The sequence below is a fragment of the Pan paniscus genome, chromosome 6 (assembly GCF_029289425.2).
Source record: "Pan paniscus chromosome 6, NHGRI_mPanPan1-v2.0_pri, whole genome shotgun sequence".
Taxonomy (NCBI): Eukaryota; Metazoa; Chordata; class Mammalia; order Primates; family Hominidae; genus Pan; species Pan paniscus.
Genome location: NC_073255.2, coordinates 31,192,671 through 31,208,388, shown reverse-complemented (window position 1 = coordinate 31,208,388; position 15,718 = coordinate 31,192,671). Strand labels below are relative to the sequence as shown.

At 38.8% G+C, this 15,718-nt stretch overlaps 1 protein-coding gene and 1 long non-coding RNA gene across 4 annotated transcripts in view; one reads left to right on the top strand and one right to left on the bottom strand.

Moving 5' to 3' along the window:
* The first annotated feature begins 3,653 nt into the window (after positions 1-3,653).
* Positions 3,654-9,171, top strand: LOC134730771 (uncharacterized). The gene is made up of 2 exons (XR_010112731.1): positions 3,654-4,751; positions 8,622-9,171. It is a non-coding gene; the product is annotated as an uncharacterized LOC134730771 (long non-coding RNA).
* Positions 6,857-15,718, bottom strand: part of SNX10 (sorting nexin 10) — an 82,098-nt gene continuing 73,236 nt past the window's right edge. For all 3 annotated transcript variants that reach the window (XM_034963833.3, XM_034963834.2, XM_024929575.4), the window contains 2 exons: positions 9,157-9,369; positions 6,857-8,699 (listed from right to left, as the gene is read on the bottom strand). In XM_034963833.3, coding sequence (XP_034819724.1) covers positions 8,618-8,699; positions 9,157-9,369 — 295 coding nt within the window. In that variant the 3' untranslated portion in view covers positions 6,857-8,617. The remainder of the gene's footprint in view (positions 8,700-9,156; positions 9,370-15,718) is intronic.

Sequence of the window (15,718 nt, the reverse complement as noted above, 5' to 3'; positions counted from 1 at the left end):
TGAGACTGGGAGGTTGAGGCTGCAGTGAACCATGATTGTGCCACTGCCCTCCAGCCTGGGCAACAGAGCAAGACCCTGTCTCAAAAATAAATAAATAAACAAACAAACAAACTTAGTACCATACTCCCTGCCTCTCTGTAGAAACTGTTCTCTGAAGGGGAATCGTTCTCATTTAATGATATCCCATGTTCCTTGCACCCTGGCCTCAAGAACACCTAGTGTGAATGCAAGTGCCCTTAATCATTTTCAGAAGGACTCCAAAGTACTATAGATTCAAGGGATCACTGTTCACCCTTTCTTTTTTGAATCAGTTTAGGAAAACTGTGCACAGTACCCCTACACAGAGATGCATACACACACACACACACACACACACACACACACTTAGAGATTCACAGTGAATTTTTTTTCTTGAGGGTCTTGCTATGTTGCCCAGACTGGAGTGCAGTGCCATGATCACGGCTCACTGCAGCCTTGACCTCCCAGGCTCGGGCGATCCTCCCACCTCAGCCCTCCAAGTAGCTGGGAACTTAGGCATGTGCCACCACACCCGGCTAATTTTTGTATTTTTTTTTTTTGTAGAGATGGGTTTTTGCCACCTTGCCCAGGCTGGTCTCAAACTCCTAGCCTCCAGCAATCCACCTGCCTCGGCCTCCCAGAGTGCTAGGATTACAGGTGTGAGCCACCGTGCTGACCTCACAGTGAATATTACCATATGAAAGTCACTGAGAAGTCCTGCAGAAAAATTAATATTAAACTTTATTTAGCCCAACGTGTCCAAAATGTAACTGGCCATGGAAACCTCCATCCTGGTTTTTTTTTTTTTTAACTTATTAGCATTTAGTAAACTTCTTAGCATTCCTCAGAACTAGCGCTGTAGGGAACACCTTTAGGATGTTCTGTATCCAGTCTTTTCATTGTACTGATGAGGAAATTGAGGTCCAGAGAGGTTGGGAACCGCCTTTGGGTACGTGCCAGCCACAGAGCCAGAACCTGATTCACCAGACATCCTTCCAAATCAACACTCTCTCCGGTAAATCACACTTCAGTATGTCTATTCCATACCTCTAATATATAAACAGTACACACAGCACATGAGTTGATAGCCTTGTAACTGCCAACTTACAAATCACCCTTTAAAAAAATACAAAGAAATCACTAGGTGAGAGCTGAGATCATGTATACAAACTTGAAGTGTGTTTATATACACTATTAATCGCCCTTGTCATGGTTTATACTAGTTATCCAAGTCTTGCTGGTATCAATTGTTTATCCTCATTGCCTTCTCACTGAAATAATACTACCAATAACAAATACTAGCTCCCTTTTTGCTCTCAGTGTGAAGGATAACATTAATATATTGATGCAAATTTCTAGCATTTATCTTTATGCATTCATTTAAATAGAGCCAAAACTAAAGAAATCACTTGTTAACAAGATAATCAAAAACAAATCCTTATACTGAGCACTTCATTGATAGGTCAAATCCCATTATCACTAACTAAAAGGAAAATTCTTTACTTTGGAATTTGGTTGAATTTAAGACAATTTTCAAAAAAGAAAAATAAGAATGAAGAGGGGGGCATGGAAATCTTTGTTTTTGCAAGAGTTATAACTATTTGTCATATTAAAAAGTAAATTACGTTTGACTGTAAACTTGAAAAGGTAGGTAACATACAAATTTTTTTTAGAAAATCATATTTTGAGAGCAGTCAGTACCCAACTTTAAAGAGTATTTATGAATAATAACATATTAGGAAAGATCAATTGGGATTTCTGTCTAAAAAGTTAAATATTCAGTGCCTGTGATCTGTATTTGTTACCTAAGGCTTCTTTATCAGCAGAAGAAGGCAAATGATACCCTGCAAATGTTTCCAGCATGCAACTTTGCTTATCTCCCGGTATTAATGATCTGTATGGCAGCTGTTATATTAACCTTATCACATAGTACAGCAATAAGGGAAAACTATTGTGAAGGAAGAAAAAAAAACCATTTTGTTTAATCTCTGGGACCTTTTTTGAACCTAGCAATTTTCTGATTGTCAAGGGTGGAAAAAAAATGAAAGTTAAACTTTTACTGAGTTTATTTACAATCTCAAAGAAGAAACTGGACATTTCCAAATGGGTGATTCAGTAAACATCATAAAATTTGAAGAGGACACAGATTAAATTATCAATTAAACGCTCATTATGTGAGTGCTGGGTTTCATGGGGTCCACTAGGGAGCTCCCACCAGGAGTCAGGAAGCGGCTCCTGAGAAAGGCAGTCTCTCCTTCAGGGCTCTGAACCGCTCATTTATGAATATGACATTACCAAAAAAACTCCCATTTGCCCCTCGTAAGACTTCTACTTCTTTCTTCATACAGTCTCTATGTGCACACAGATGAAATTCAGAGGCTCTGTCTTTTAATCCCTCTTTAACTTGGATAATATCAAACCTGACCCTGACACCATTCTACCTTCTCTTCTCTCAAGGTATTGAGAAATCACCTAACTCTATGATTGCAATTAATGTTTGGTTCAGCTACAAATGCTTGAGCTCAACCCACGTACTAGCAGAATGAACACAAGCCCCTTCCACTCCCCCAACTAGGCAATATGCTTTTTCCTTTTTTTTTTTTTTCTTTCATTATCCCTTTAATACAGAGCAGGGCTACTGATTAGCAAGAGGCAGTTTGACTCCAGCAATAGGTCTTCTTCACTAAGCCTCACTGTCATGGAAATTCCAGCTGCTACAAGAATAAGAGGCTCAATCCATATTTGCCAGCTCTAATATGAAATCTGTCAGAGCCCAAATTAATGAGTTCCAAATTCCTTACATCACGATAACAGGTTAAGACTGGTCAATTAATTACATAAATCCTTCCCGATTCATTGTGCGTTTGCAGCCCAGATTGTGTCTTACATTACTCCATGACACAAGGCCTTTTGGCTCCTGTTGTTCTGCAGAAAGGCCCCATTTAAGTGGAGGCTGCCTGCCACGGCAAAATGTTAAATGTCACACGTTAAATTTGCACTTTTCTGTAATTGCTTTTGTTTAAAAAAAATTTAAACGAAAGCACAGGGCTCCCAGTACACCGCTATGCAGAGAGCTGGGACTGTACTGCACGGATCCCAGGGCAGGTCAGCACCTGTGTTTTACCTCTAAAACACAGGTTTTAGAGCACATGCTCCCCAGTACCGGGTCCTCTATAAGCAGTGGAACCCAGAACGTGCATATTTGTGAAAATAAGCCAAGTTTCCCTAAGATCTAAGATTCTTGTGTTTATGAAAGGATTAAAATAGGATTCTCTACATAGCCGGCTTCTCTTGTCTACCAGTAAAAATATGGGGTATCTTAAACACTGCTGATCTAATCATCTTTCAGAAGCGTGTGCATATTATATTTGCATAGGCCTTGGCTTTAAAAAAAAAAAAAGGTATTCCAGATGGCTTTGCTATTTGTATTTGTCACTGTAACACACCTACAGAGAGTGGTCTGATTGAGGACCTCATAATCATCCAGGCCAAATCTTTTCCTTTTTATAACATCACAATGTGCCTGGAATCACAGCTAGTTAAAACTCGACCTGGATGTGTGACCTCCAGATTCCTAGCGTGGTCCCTCCACCCCATTACATGTCTCTGTGGACTTGTATGCACGTAGCTGCTGGGTACCGAATGGGACCGGTTCTGGTTGTGCTTCCTGAACCATCTTATTGCAGGCTATGGGTTCTGCGAATACACGAGCGACCAAATGATGCTCTTAAGTACAACCGACACCTACGTAGGGAACAGGTTCTTTCTACTTGGGAGCCCTAACACCACTCCACTACGCGGGCAGCTCGCCAGACCCAACCAAGGGCGCGTTCTGCAGTGGGCGGCTGCAGCCTCCGCACTGGCCCGGCAGCGCCCCCTTCTGTCCTCCGGCGGCCTGGCACCTGATGTGTCACAGGCCGCGCGCTTTTTCCGGGGACTAGAACACAGTCCCGCTTACGGGTCCTCTGCCTAAAGCGGGTGGAAAACTTGTATCACCCACCTACACACACACACACACACACACACACACACACACACACACACACACACACACACACACACACACACACACACACACACACACACAGAGCACCCTGATCCAGGCCCTTTTCTGGACCTGGAGACACGCACTTCTTCCCCAGTAGCCCAGTCCTACCACCAGGCGCGACCGCCCCCTCCCTCTCCAGACGGAAGGGGGCAGGTTAATGCAGCCGCGCGCCCGCCGGGCAGGTTAGGTTCTCAGGGGCCTAGAAGGGAAAGGGGTTAACTAATGTGTGCGATGCGTGTGCAGATGACAAAATTCAGGGCACGTAGAGTTTGCCCGGCCCCACCGCGTCCGCTCGCGGGGACCCTCGGGGGCCGGGCCCCACCGGGCCGGGGCAGCACGGTGTAGCCCCTCCTCCGGCCGGGGGCGAGCGTCTGCAGAACAAAGCCTGGAGTCCAGCCCCGGCCCCGGCGCGGCCGCCCCTCAACCAACCCCCAGGCGGCAAGGCCCTCTCCACGCGCGCTCTCCAGCCTGGCGGGGCCCTGGAAGCCGGGACACGCGGAGGCCGGGAGGGTCATCGGCGTTTAAGGCAGCCTCCCACACCCAAGTGCACCGCCCGGAGCCCCTCTGCACGAGGGCTTTCTGCTTATTGCTCTTTTCCCCAACAGCCAGAGTCGTCACGGTAGCGCGGGAAGGGGCCTCGCGGGCCGTCTGCAGCAGGTGCGGCCGGGAGCCGCAGGCCCGCGCGGTAAATCGCTGTCTCTTTGCGGTCGTTGTTCCCATTCACCGCCCGCCGCCCCCCCGCCCACCAGGGTTCTTTTTTTTCTTTCCGCCGCGCAGTTGCTATGGGTTACCAGGGCGGTTGCCATGGGTTACCGGACCGAGGCCGGTTGGCTCCCTACCTGTAGCCCAGTCGCCGCCGCCGGCGGAGCGGCCTGGGCGGGACGCGGCGGGAGCGCGCGTGTGCGGGACGCAGCGCGGGGGATGCGCGCGGGCCGCGGAGGCGCCGCAGCCAACAGGCGGCCGAGGGTGCAGCCGCGGGAGCGCCACCGCCAGTGGGGTGGGGGGCAAAGCTGTAAAGAAGGCCCAGAGGTAAGAAACTAGCAAAAAACACAACCACAAGTTATGCCCGTGCTGTGCCTCTAGCAGCAAAGACAAGCGGTGTGGGGTTGGATGAATCTACACTTCTCGTCGGGGGAGAAAGGGTATTTTCCTCTTTAGCATAAGCCATTTACATAGTGTCTTTAGACCAGAGTTTAAATTCAGCAGGAAATTGTAGCTTAATGGTTTTTTTTTTCTCTTTTCCTCTATATCTTTTGAAAAGAAGTCTTTGGAATTTTGGAGAAAGAGAAAGGGTCATTAACTACCAGAGTTTGCGCAGCTAAAATAAATTAGTGTCCAATGCACTGCTCATGATCTAGAAAAGTTTGCAGTAGGAGTGAAGTGCAATTGTGTCTGCTAAAAAGGGACAATGGTGACTCGTTTGTAAGATGCATATGGCAAAGAATAGAACCAAAGTCCTTTGTGTATATAGCAAATGTTAAAGAAGTTGTTGCTTATTTACATCCTTCTGAAATTTTTGAACTCCACTCTATTAAAATTATTAATTTCTTATGACCTTTATTTGCAAAGAAAATTCTATGCTTTGAATGTCAAATTGCAGTAACTAATTTCAGACAGTATTTTGTATTTGAAAATGTGTTTATATATAATTAACTAAGAAAAGGTCTATATTCCAAACAAAAACACAAAATTGTACTGAAATTGTTTCCTTCATTGAAAAGATGTTGCCTTGTATTCACAGGATACCAGCTAAGTAATTTAAATATTAAGAGGAAGACTATTTAGAAACAGAATAAGCTTTGTTATTTTCGTTTTAAAATGTTAAGGGGCCTCTAATGAAAAGGGGTTGTCTTTTATAGCTCAAATACTGAAAACCTTATTGGTACCACAGTAGCTCAATAATAATGAATCCTTAAGGCATCCAAAAAATACAAACCAAATTCAAAACAACGTCCAGTTTACTGTTGGATATAACGGTGATTGTGGCCAGGCTAAATGAAGTTGTTTAACTTCTTAATTGTCATAAAAGAAATTTTGTTCTTTTACTTTATACTGCATATCACTTGTTTGTATTTAATTATTCAATAAAATGTAGACTAGGTTTGAAAAACTGGCAAGATACTTAATATCTTAAGGAATAGTATCTGCTTAAAAATAAATACTTGTTTGTCCCTAGTAATTTTTAAAACTTGAAATTTTAACTAGAATTAAGTAACTTTCTTCTAAGTGAGACTTTATAAGAAGCCGAAGTAACAGGTTGTTGACGTTCAGTGCTGTTGACACCTTTGGGTTATATATAAATCTAGTTCTACAACAAAACACGTAAGTTGGCTTTATAGGTGAATAGTTTACCCTTTCAGAATTAGCCAGGGAAAATGCAGTTTTGCTGTATTGTAATCATAAAGAATCCAGGATTAGAATTCTTTACATTTAAGTCACATTAAAAATAGTGTTAAATAAACATCTATTCAAGTTAGCTACATCAGTAATTATTTTCTTTTTCCTAAAGAAAGCTTTATAAAAAATATGCCAGAGAAAAATAAGAGACAAAGCAAGAAAACCACTGGGAACTGAAGTTCATCTAAATATCTCAGCTGCAAGAAATCAGTTTTAAGAAGCCAGTGTGTGGACACTGAAACAACTAAACCAAGGCTAAAAGCCTCAAATATGTACAACTATAGCTAATATTAAACCATGTTTTACCAAATTTCCTCATAAAAAATAAAAAACACTGAGTTTGGGTCTAAGGCAGAATATATTCTCTTGTATAAAATAAGTGATCCGGCAAAGTTGATTTTTTTTCACGTTTAATGTAAAAATGATCTCATGACATTTACATACTAAGTATTAGGCATTACATAATATTAATTTTGATGGCTATGTTACATCATCTAAAAATAATATGACAATTGGTGGCATAGTATGTGTTTTTCAAAACTGCTGTAAAACAGAAATAGTATGAACTCAAATACATATTGCTGAAGGGATGAGGATCGCTCTTAAATGCCTGGATGGCATGAACTTTACATAGTAGCATGGTAAGAAATTACTAAATCTTTTCTTTTCCTGTATTAAAATAATGAGGATCTAAGACACATTAAATCAAAATATTTACAAAAATTTAATGATGTTTTAGACCAAAGAAAAAAAAGGACAAATTAAAGAAATCATTCTTATTCTAAATTTAATTTTTTTAATGTTAGTTCTTAGTTTTCTTAGCTTTTTTTTCTGTTGGTTCTTTGAAACAAGCATTGTAAAGACTTTTTAATAATACAATAGCTTTTAAACTCTTAGTGAAAATGAAAAGGTTGCTTTTTGTAGTAGCCTCTGCCACTCTTCAATTAGGCTGGGTAACAAAGCAACAAGTTATCCTAGTTATCTGAAAATATCTTCCTGTTAGTTTCACAGAAATATTTTGTACCATTCAACATGGATGAAACTTGGGTAATTATCTCAAGAAAATGTTGCCTCATCTGAAATCTGAACTTCAAAATAGTTTATCTAAGATATCTTTGGGACACTAAAAAAAAAGACATTTTATGAAAATTATACCAATCTTCAAGTAGATGCTTTAAAAGAAGGGGCTTTTTAAAAATGAATAATTATTTCTGAAATTAGCAAGTCGACATCCTTTTCTAAATTATGGGACTATTTATTGGTAAAATTAAATTTATTAATCTTTATAAAATCCTTCCTCTGATTTAAGTAATAAGTAACCACCACTGATACTGAAAGTTATCTAGTGATAAGAAATTGCACATTTAGTCAAAAAATAAATCATTAACCTGATTATACAATGATAATGAAAACAAATTATTTGTCTCCAGAAACCATTTGTTGAAGCTGATTTTGGACAATGAAAATGTATTTCTGAATCTATATATTGCAATTATAAGTAATATTACTAGCACTATCTATGTTTTTTCTAAGGTGTAAACATTATTTTAATATGTCTCTATTCATAAGATACATTTCCATCTAAGCGTGAAACAGAATACTGGAAAGGTTAAATACTCTTAAAATATTTCAGTCTAACACCCAAAAGCATAGTGTTTTGCCAGTGCAGGGGAGGTATCCACAAAATATCAGCCACATGTCTGAGAGAGGCAGTCTGGTCTACACTGTTACTCTTCATAGGGTTTAACAACATATACACCGTGTTTACGGTAACACTGCCCCACTGATACAAGAAGGAATGCTCTATCTTGATTTTAAATGCTACTTAGTTACCTATCTTTTTAAATTCAATAAAACCAACTAGGTTTTTTAAAACATGTAAGTCATTTCATTGGAGGGCAAGATCTTGTTTACCAATAATGTCTGCCTGTAAAGGATAGTATTGCATTCACAGGATTTTTAGCTTTACACAGAAGCTTACCTAAAATAAGACAACATAAAAATACCACTAATAAACAACCCAACATCTTTAAGAATTTAAATACCTAACATCATGACAGTGAGCTTTAGGTAAGAATGTATTATTATGAAGCTTTCTTCTCTATGACTGGACATAATTTGCTATTCCTAAGATAGTAACATTAGAATTATTTTTCAGGATTCCTGCGGAGCTGTATTTACTTTACATCCATGTGAACTGCTGTCATCACTACTGTGTCCAAGCCCAGAGGATGAACTGGAAAAGAAGAGAGGGGGAAAATAATAAAAAGAGGAAATTGGTTTTCACAACACACTCAAAGCCTGAGTAACAGAGGAGAACTTTAATTATCTCCAGTCACAAAGAGAGACAGGAAATTTGGACTTTTAATTAGCCATTTGGAGTGCAGTTGGATATTTTTTTAGCTAGATAATTTAAACGCGAATAATTCAAGTCTGACTAAATGAAAGTCACATAATCAGAATGCAAATAATTGAATTTCTACTGCATTCATTAATTCAGTGTGGAGGTGTGTGTGAAGACTACTATGATGAGCTGTCACAGCTCAATAAAATCTCAGTCAATTAATTTTTTCATTATCTTAGTATTACATCAACAAAAAAGTGAAGTGTGTATATATATCTATACACATGCATATGTGCATACTATGTATTATATAAATACATATACATTAAATCAAAATGCAAGGAAATACCTTTCTGAATCATAATCTATATCATTTTCTTTTTTTCCTTCTTCATCTTCTTCAGGGAAACGTCTGTTCATTAAGGCAAACTTGTGAATTGCTTCTTCCACAGAGTACTTAGTCTGCCCAGAAACACACGCCTCAATGTCTTCTGAATTCAGATGGCTCTGTAAGAAGAGGTGAAGGCTGCTATCTGAAAGCAAAAGTGCATTCTGTAGGACTCTATATTAAAAAAAAAAAAGGAAAAATAATTGGTGAACAGGATGGTCAGTGATAGGGTAGAAGAAAGAAAAACATTAGAAATGTACCACTGAAGGTAATTTCTCTACTCTGGTAAACTTTGTATCAATTATGGGCTCTGCCCATTAAGGGGAGGAAAGCATATGTTAACTTTTATTCAATTATTTGGAAATTTAGGTGGGTAAAAACATGAAGCTAATAGTTAAGAACATCTGTTAAAAGAATAACTTCAAGGACATTTCTTCAATTTACCCATCTGTTATTACCATGTGGGTTAATTATGGAAATATTTTGCTTATATAGTCATAGAAAGTTACTCTACTTTAAAAAATTTACTGCCAACAGCATGTCAATTCAGTGATCTTTATGGGATAGGCTGTCATGAAACATCAAAACTTTCAACTACTATTAAAAATTATATGAAGAAAATACAATTCTCAGCATATTTTACATTTTAAAACTTTACAAGTATAGTTATATACTTAAGGGCATGTTTACGACAGCTCATGAGAGAGATGGCTTTTTTTAATACTTAAGGTTAACTGTAAATTTCTCCAAAATCTTTAGGAGCACTGAATCTGTGTTGTCAAAATGAGCAACCAAATAAAATTGATCCCAGCCAACTTTACCATATATATAATTAAAATATGATAATTTTGTGATGAATACATACTGCTCTTCCCACATTTAAGATCAAAGTTTACAAAGACAGAACAGATTTCAACCAGGGCATCAGAACTACATGGAAGATTAAAAACTATCCTGTAGCAAAATCTATAGATGCTCAAATTCATATTAGTGAATGTGTTTTCTCTGAAATGCACATCTTAGAATACGAAATCAAATCAAAGTATACCTTTATATTTAAATAAAAACTGGTTTATCTTTTAGCAAAGATGTTGACATATGATCATTTAGTCTCTGCTAATAGTTCAATAATTATGTAAGAGGAGACACTAAGACCAGATACAGGGGACAAAACTAACACACTGAAACCCAAGTAGAATTTTGTCCAACATAAGATTTTTCCGATATTAACAATCTGTGAAAAATAGATCATGTATTTCAGACCAAATGAACCTTACCTTATATTCTGCTTGTTTAAACAAGTAATAAGGAAAGTAAATCTCTTTTGGCCATTAATATCAATTTAGTGAAAATCCAAGGTCATTATAATACCAAGTCCTTTTCTACAAAATAAAACAATTATTTCTTAACAAAGGCAAAAATGCCTAAAAATGCACAGTATTAAAACCAAAATCTAGCTGTCCCCTTTGCTTCAGCAGGTTTACAGTTTGAGAAAATATTCTTTACTGGCCTATTAGAAGGAAAAGTAAAACCTTTGTGCTTTTTAAAAGGCAAAACCTCAAGCAAAGCAGCTAAATCCTTCTTTTTCCCTCTGTGTCCTCCGCCCTGGGTCCTCCCAAAAGATGACCAAGTCACATGATAATGATTAATTTACCAAGTACAAGTAGCTAAGTAGTAAATCCCTCTTACTACTCTTTGAGATTTATTTTCTACATTTACAAATATTTACCATTCTTGTTTTTAAATACTTCAGATTAAGAGAAGAGTTATAGAGCAACAATCCATTAATATGAACTTGGATCATGAAGTCTGTGAAGTCTGAGCAGAGTGTTTCCTGTGGCCTTTGTCAGTGGTTTCCTGCCTGCCATAAGTACAAGGAACTGTTCATGGGATTGTACTCGTGGCTTTGTTTCTGTTGGAAATGTGTTTTATTTTCTTTATAAAATAATGGGTAATCTTTAAAATTGATTTTAGATGGTTTGAGGCATTACACCACAAAAGTAATGAGCACTAATGCCAATGATATTGGACACAAATTCATTTTAGCTTTATTTCATGTCTGAAGCAATTCTACTGAGCCTTGAACCACTCACGTGTTGTTATTAACTTGCTAGTAACTTAACACATGGGTACAGCAAACAAAAGTGATCAGAGTCCAGGTTGATCGGGACCTCAAGGCTACTGTCCTTTTTCTTGAGCTATAATTCAATTTCCAATTTTACTGTACATTAGACTCATTATTTCCCAGCGTTTTCTTTTTCTGCTCAATACTGCCATCTGGAGGACACACAGATGAAAAGAGAAGGAGCCAGGCTCACCCAGCTCACAATTCCAAAGAGCGAGAAAGATGTGGCTGGGGAGGGGACATCTGAACACTCCCCCAGGCCTAGAGTTCAAACCAGTGAGTCGGCTAGGTACAGTTTTGGTTTTTGGAATCTCCTCTGTTTCTCTGGCTAAATTCATGCCACCATACTCCATGAGTTTTAAATAAGCAAAAATAATTTTTAAATGTATTTATATGCTTATTTTAGTCAGATAGTTCATTCTGAAATTTAAAATGAAAATTTGTGAGAGTGTTTTCCCATCTGGTTAGGTGAGCATAATTAATTTATTTTGAGTACTATTTGGCTTACTATCAGAGAGGGCTGCGACTGCCACCATCATAATATTAAATACTATTTTTTCCTTAGTCATATTTGTGCCATATTTTCCACAAACAAATCTAATAGCCCGAAATCAATTTCAAACCTAATATAAAGAGTACTTTGTAAAACAGTCAATAAAATGTCATTTGTAGAAACCTCCATTTAAAAAGTATATGATTTTCAAACCTTTATAAAAGGAATAAAAAATAGCCTCTAGGATTTTAAAAGAATTTCTAGAAAGATATTTATAGTGCAAATCAGAAGTTATTCCTTTCCCCATAACAGTTTTAGACTAAACAAAGCAAAATCTATTTTTTTTTCCCTAAACTGGACACAGCTGAAAAGCAGTTTTCCTCAACATGATTTTATTAGATGTATTATATGCTGGTTTAGCTGAGAATATATAGCTATGCAAAATCATTTCATCCTAACTAAGGATGTCCTGGGTCTGCTGAACCCAATACAATGATATATATACATATCTGCATAGTACATGGAAGGTTAGCAGTTTGATGTAGAAAAAAAAAATTAACTCAGCCTGTTTAGCTCTTACTATAAGAAAAAATAAAACCTACAAATCTTCATTGAAGACATTCATGATCTATGCTGTGGTGCCCTCTATTGAACACAAAGACATAAAAATCATGTGTGTGTAAAACTAGCTGTCATGGTTCAATACTAGCCTTTTGTAAAAAATCTTTAATATTCCTTAATATTTGAAGAAATACAAAACCATGATACTAAAGTCTAAACTGTAGGGTAAATGTAGTTGTATTAATGGGATGAATTCAGTAAAGAAGGGAAGCGGCTCCCAGTCATGAACAAATCTATTCAAACCTAAATTGAAAATCCCATTCAAACCTAAAAATTAGTAGGAATTCCATTTTTCATAGTTAGAGACTTACTGAGTTTATATTTTTTAGCCTATAACTTTCTTTTCCTAACTATTAGAAGGGACTTTAAGTTTATAACTACTCAGGGGCAAGAATACAAAAGGGAGATTATAGTTAAGACTGAAGAAAAATGAATATATTTGAAAAATCTCACAATCATACCAAATTTAGCCAGCATTTAAGAGTACTGCTAATTTTAAATTTTCCAGGTTCTGGGATTCATATAGTACATCCATCTTTCCTATAATTTCTTTATCTATAAAACTGAGATAATACCCAACTCCTAAGATTTTTAGTACTGAGACTAAAACATGTAAAATGCCAAACACGTAGAAAGTGTTCGATAAATGGTAGAAATTATTTTTATTTGGCACCTAGTCAAAGAAACAATTTTCTAATTCCTCTACAAAGATCAGTACTTTCTTATTACATATGTATCATTTCACAAATGACCTTAAAGAAAAATAGGTATATATACACATATACAAAGACATTGTGGTTTCAAAAGGTTTGAACATATTTAGTGCTTCTGGTTCATAACTTCAAAACTCACATGAAAACCAGGCTTTAAAAATACACGCTGAAAACCTACAATACAAGCATGTTTCCATGTTTTAATGCTGTGGTTCCTAAAATTCCTCTACAAACAAGGTACAGGCTATTGATGGCTGGCCCTACTTAACAGGTAACCAGTGGGGGCTCAGAGGATGTCAAACTGGGGCCAAGACACAGTGCCAAGGTGCACATCACATCCAGTTCCCTAAAGTGGACCCGGGTTGGGTGAGGGGAGGGGGCACCAGGGGCAAAGACATGGAGGGTATTACCTTACACAACGCGGGCAAGCACAGATCTGAGGGACACAGAAGGGAGGCTGGGGAGGGTCAGCAGGGGCCGCAGAGCTCAGTTCAGGCGTGAAGCCAGCCCTGTGGTATTTGACTCCTCACTTCCTTCAGGTTTAGGCTGTGTGGAAGCACCAGCTTTCATTTTTAAAGTGAAATATTAACTTGTAGACAAATGTTCACATACCACAGTGGGACAAATGATATCACAAGAGAACCCCCTGCCAATTCCATGATTTGACAATCCAATCGGATGACAATCCAGATTCAGTGTTAATGAATCTAGCCGTAGCCCTGGATATGTACACAGTGCTCCCCCTAGAATGGAAGTGTCAGGACAAGGACTTGTTCATTCTGTGCAGTCCTATGTCCGTGGCACGCAGCCTGGCCCAAAGCATTCACTTAATAAACATCTATTGAATGAAGGATCGCTGCATGGTTTTTAGAATTTTTTTCAAGTCCTTTTCATCTGTAGGACACAACCACCCAGTGAGGTTGGCTATGTGTGGGTAATATTATCCCACTCTATAGCAAACAAAGGCTTAAAAGGAATGAAGTGACTGTTCCAAGGCTCACATGCAGCTAGAAAAAAAACCAGGAACCATGATTATGGGAGACCTAGAACCCGGCTCCTTGAGTTCCTGAACCAGGATACTTTCTACTATGACATCTGCATCAAATACAACCAGCAAACAGTCAAACCATGCACTATGCAAAAATAACCTGGCACAAGCATAACCCCACTATGGCTGAATGACACTCACGGGGTCATTAATTTGGGTAGATCAACTGTGGATAGAAAGGTTGTGTTCAAAACAACGAAGTAATTTCTGGTCAAAAACACATACCCTGCACTTAACCAGCAATATAATTCAGAGGTACGTGCTGTCTTCTGACCTGAAATAAGACTTCCCTACAGAAGACAAGATGCCACAGCTCCCCGAGGACAACATGTTCTACACTAGAGTGACAGGCAATTCTGTAGAATTGTGTGGCAGGAACCACATCTCAGGGGAGAGGCCATCAGCCACCTGGGCCTCATAGAGACAACAATTAAAATCAGAGGCCTCCTCTAGGGGAAAGGGCAGGAAAAACTTGGCCAGGTCTCTGTCCTGCCATGCCTGTGATACCCCCAAAAAATACAATGAAATGTTTTCAGAGGACTTGGCTCTGCTAATCAGTTCTTCTGGTCTCTTGCCATGTTTATTCCTCTGGCTTCTCTTCATTGGCCCACTCTCCCTCAATTTATAATCTTGGATCTTTCTGTATGCCTCTAGGACACCTTCAAAGAAAAGGCACTAAGTCAATCTAATAGAAATAAATATTAATATTAATGTGCATACTTAATATCCAAACCCTTTATGAGAGAGCCAAATGGGGAGGAGGCAGTATATTTATTTCAGGCTAGCTCTAAGGTCCTATTTAGTGAACCCCAAAGGAGATGACTTCAGATCCTGAAACTACTAGAAAAAGAAACAGTTCGGGAGACTGGGTCCTGTCAGTAACTAGTAGTCATATGACTCAGCCTGTTTCCTTATCTACAAAATTGGAAATTAGGAAAGCAAAAGCTGTCTCATGTCTAAGTGCATTAAGATAATAACAGCCAACACGAAGATAGCACACACTGCATGCCAGACACTGTCATGAGTGCTTTACAGTCACTAACTTGTCTAATCTTCTCAACAACCCTATGAGGTAGGTACTATGATTACCCCATTTTATAGATGGGAAGACACAGGCAGAGGAGGTAAATGATCTGCCCAAGCCCCCAGCTAGTAAGTGGCAGAGCGAGGAATCTGAACTCAGGTAGCCTGGCCTCGGAGTCTAGGTGTAAATCAGTGTGCTATATGGCCTCTAGCATTCTGGGTATTCCAGCATTCCAGAGAGTGGATCGGGGGAGGGAAATCACTGGTAGTGTGAACTCAGGCAGCTGTAACGGCAATACCCACCATCACAGAGTAATCCAGAGTTAATAACTCACTGAGACTGTTCACACGCCACCAAATACTCCTTTATAAACATTCCCTTCAAAGATCAGCGTTAAACCATTAGAGGAACCCAGAAGGATATTAGCAGCCCGTTACTGAGCTGATTTTGGTCTGTAAATTCTAAGCATTGTAAACAAAGACAGTTTTTAAGAAGTGCC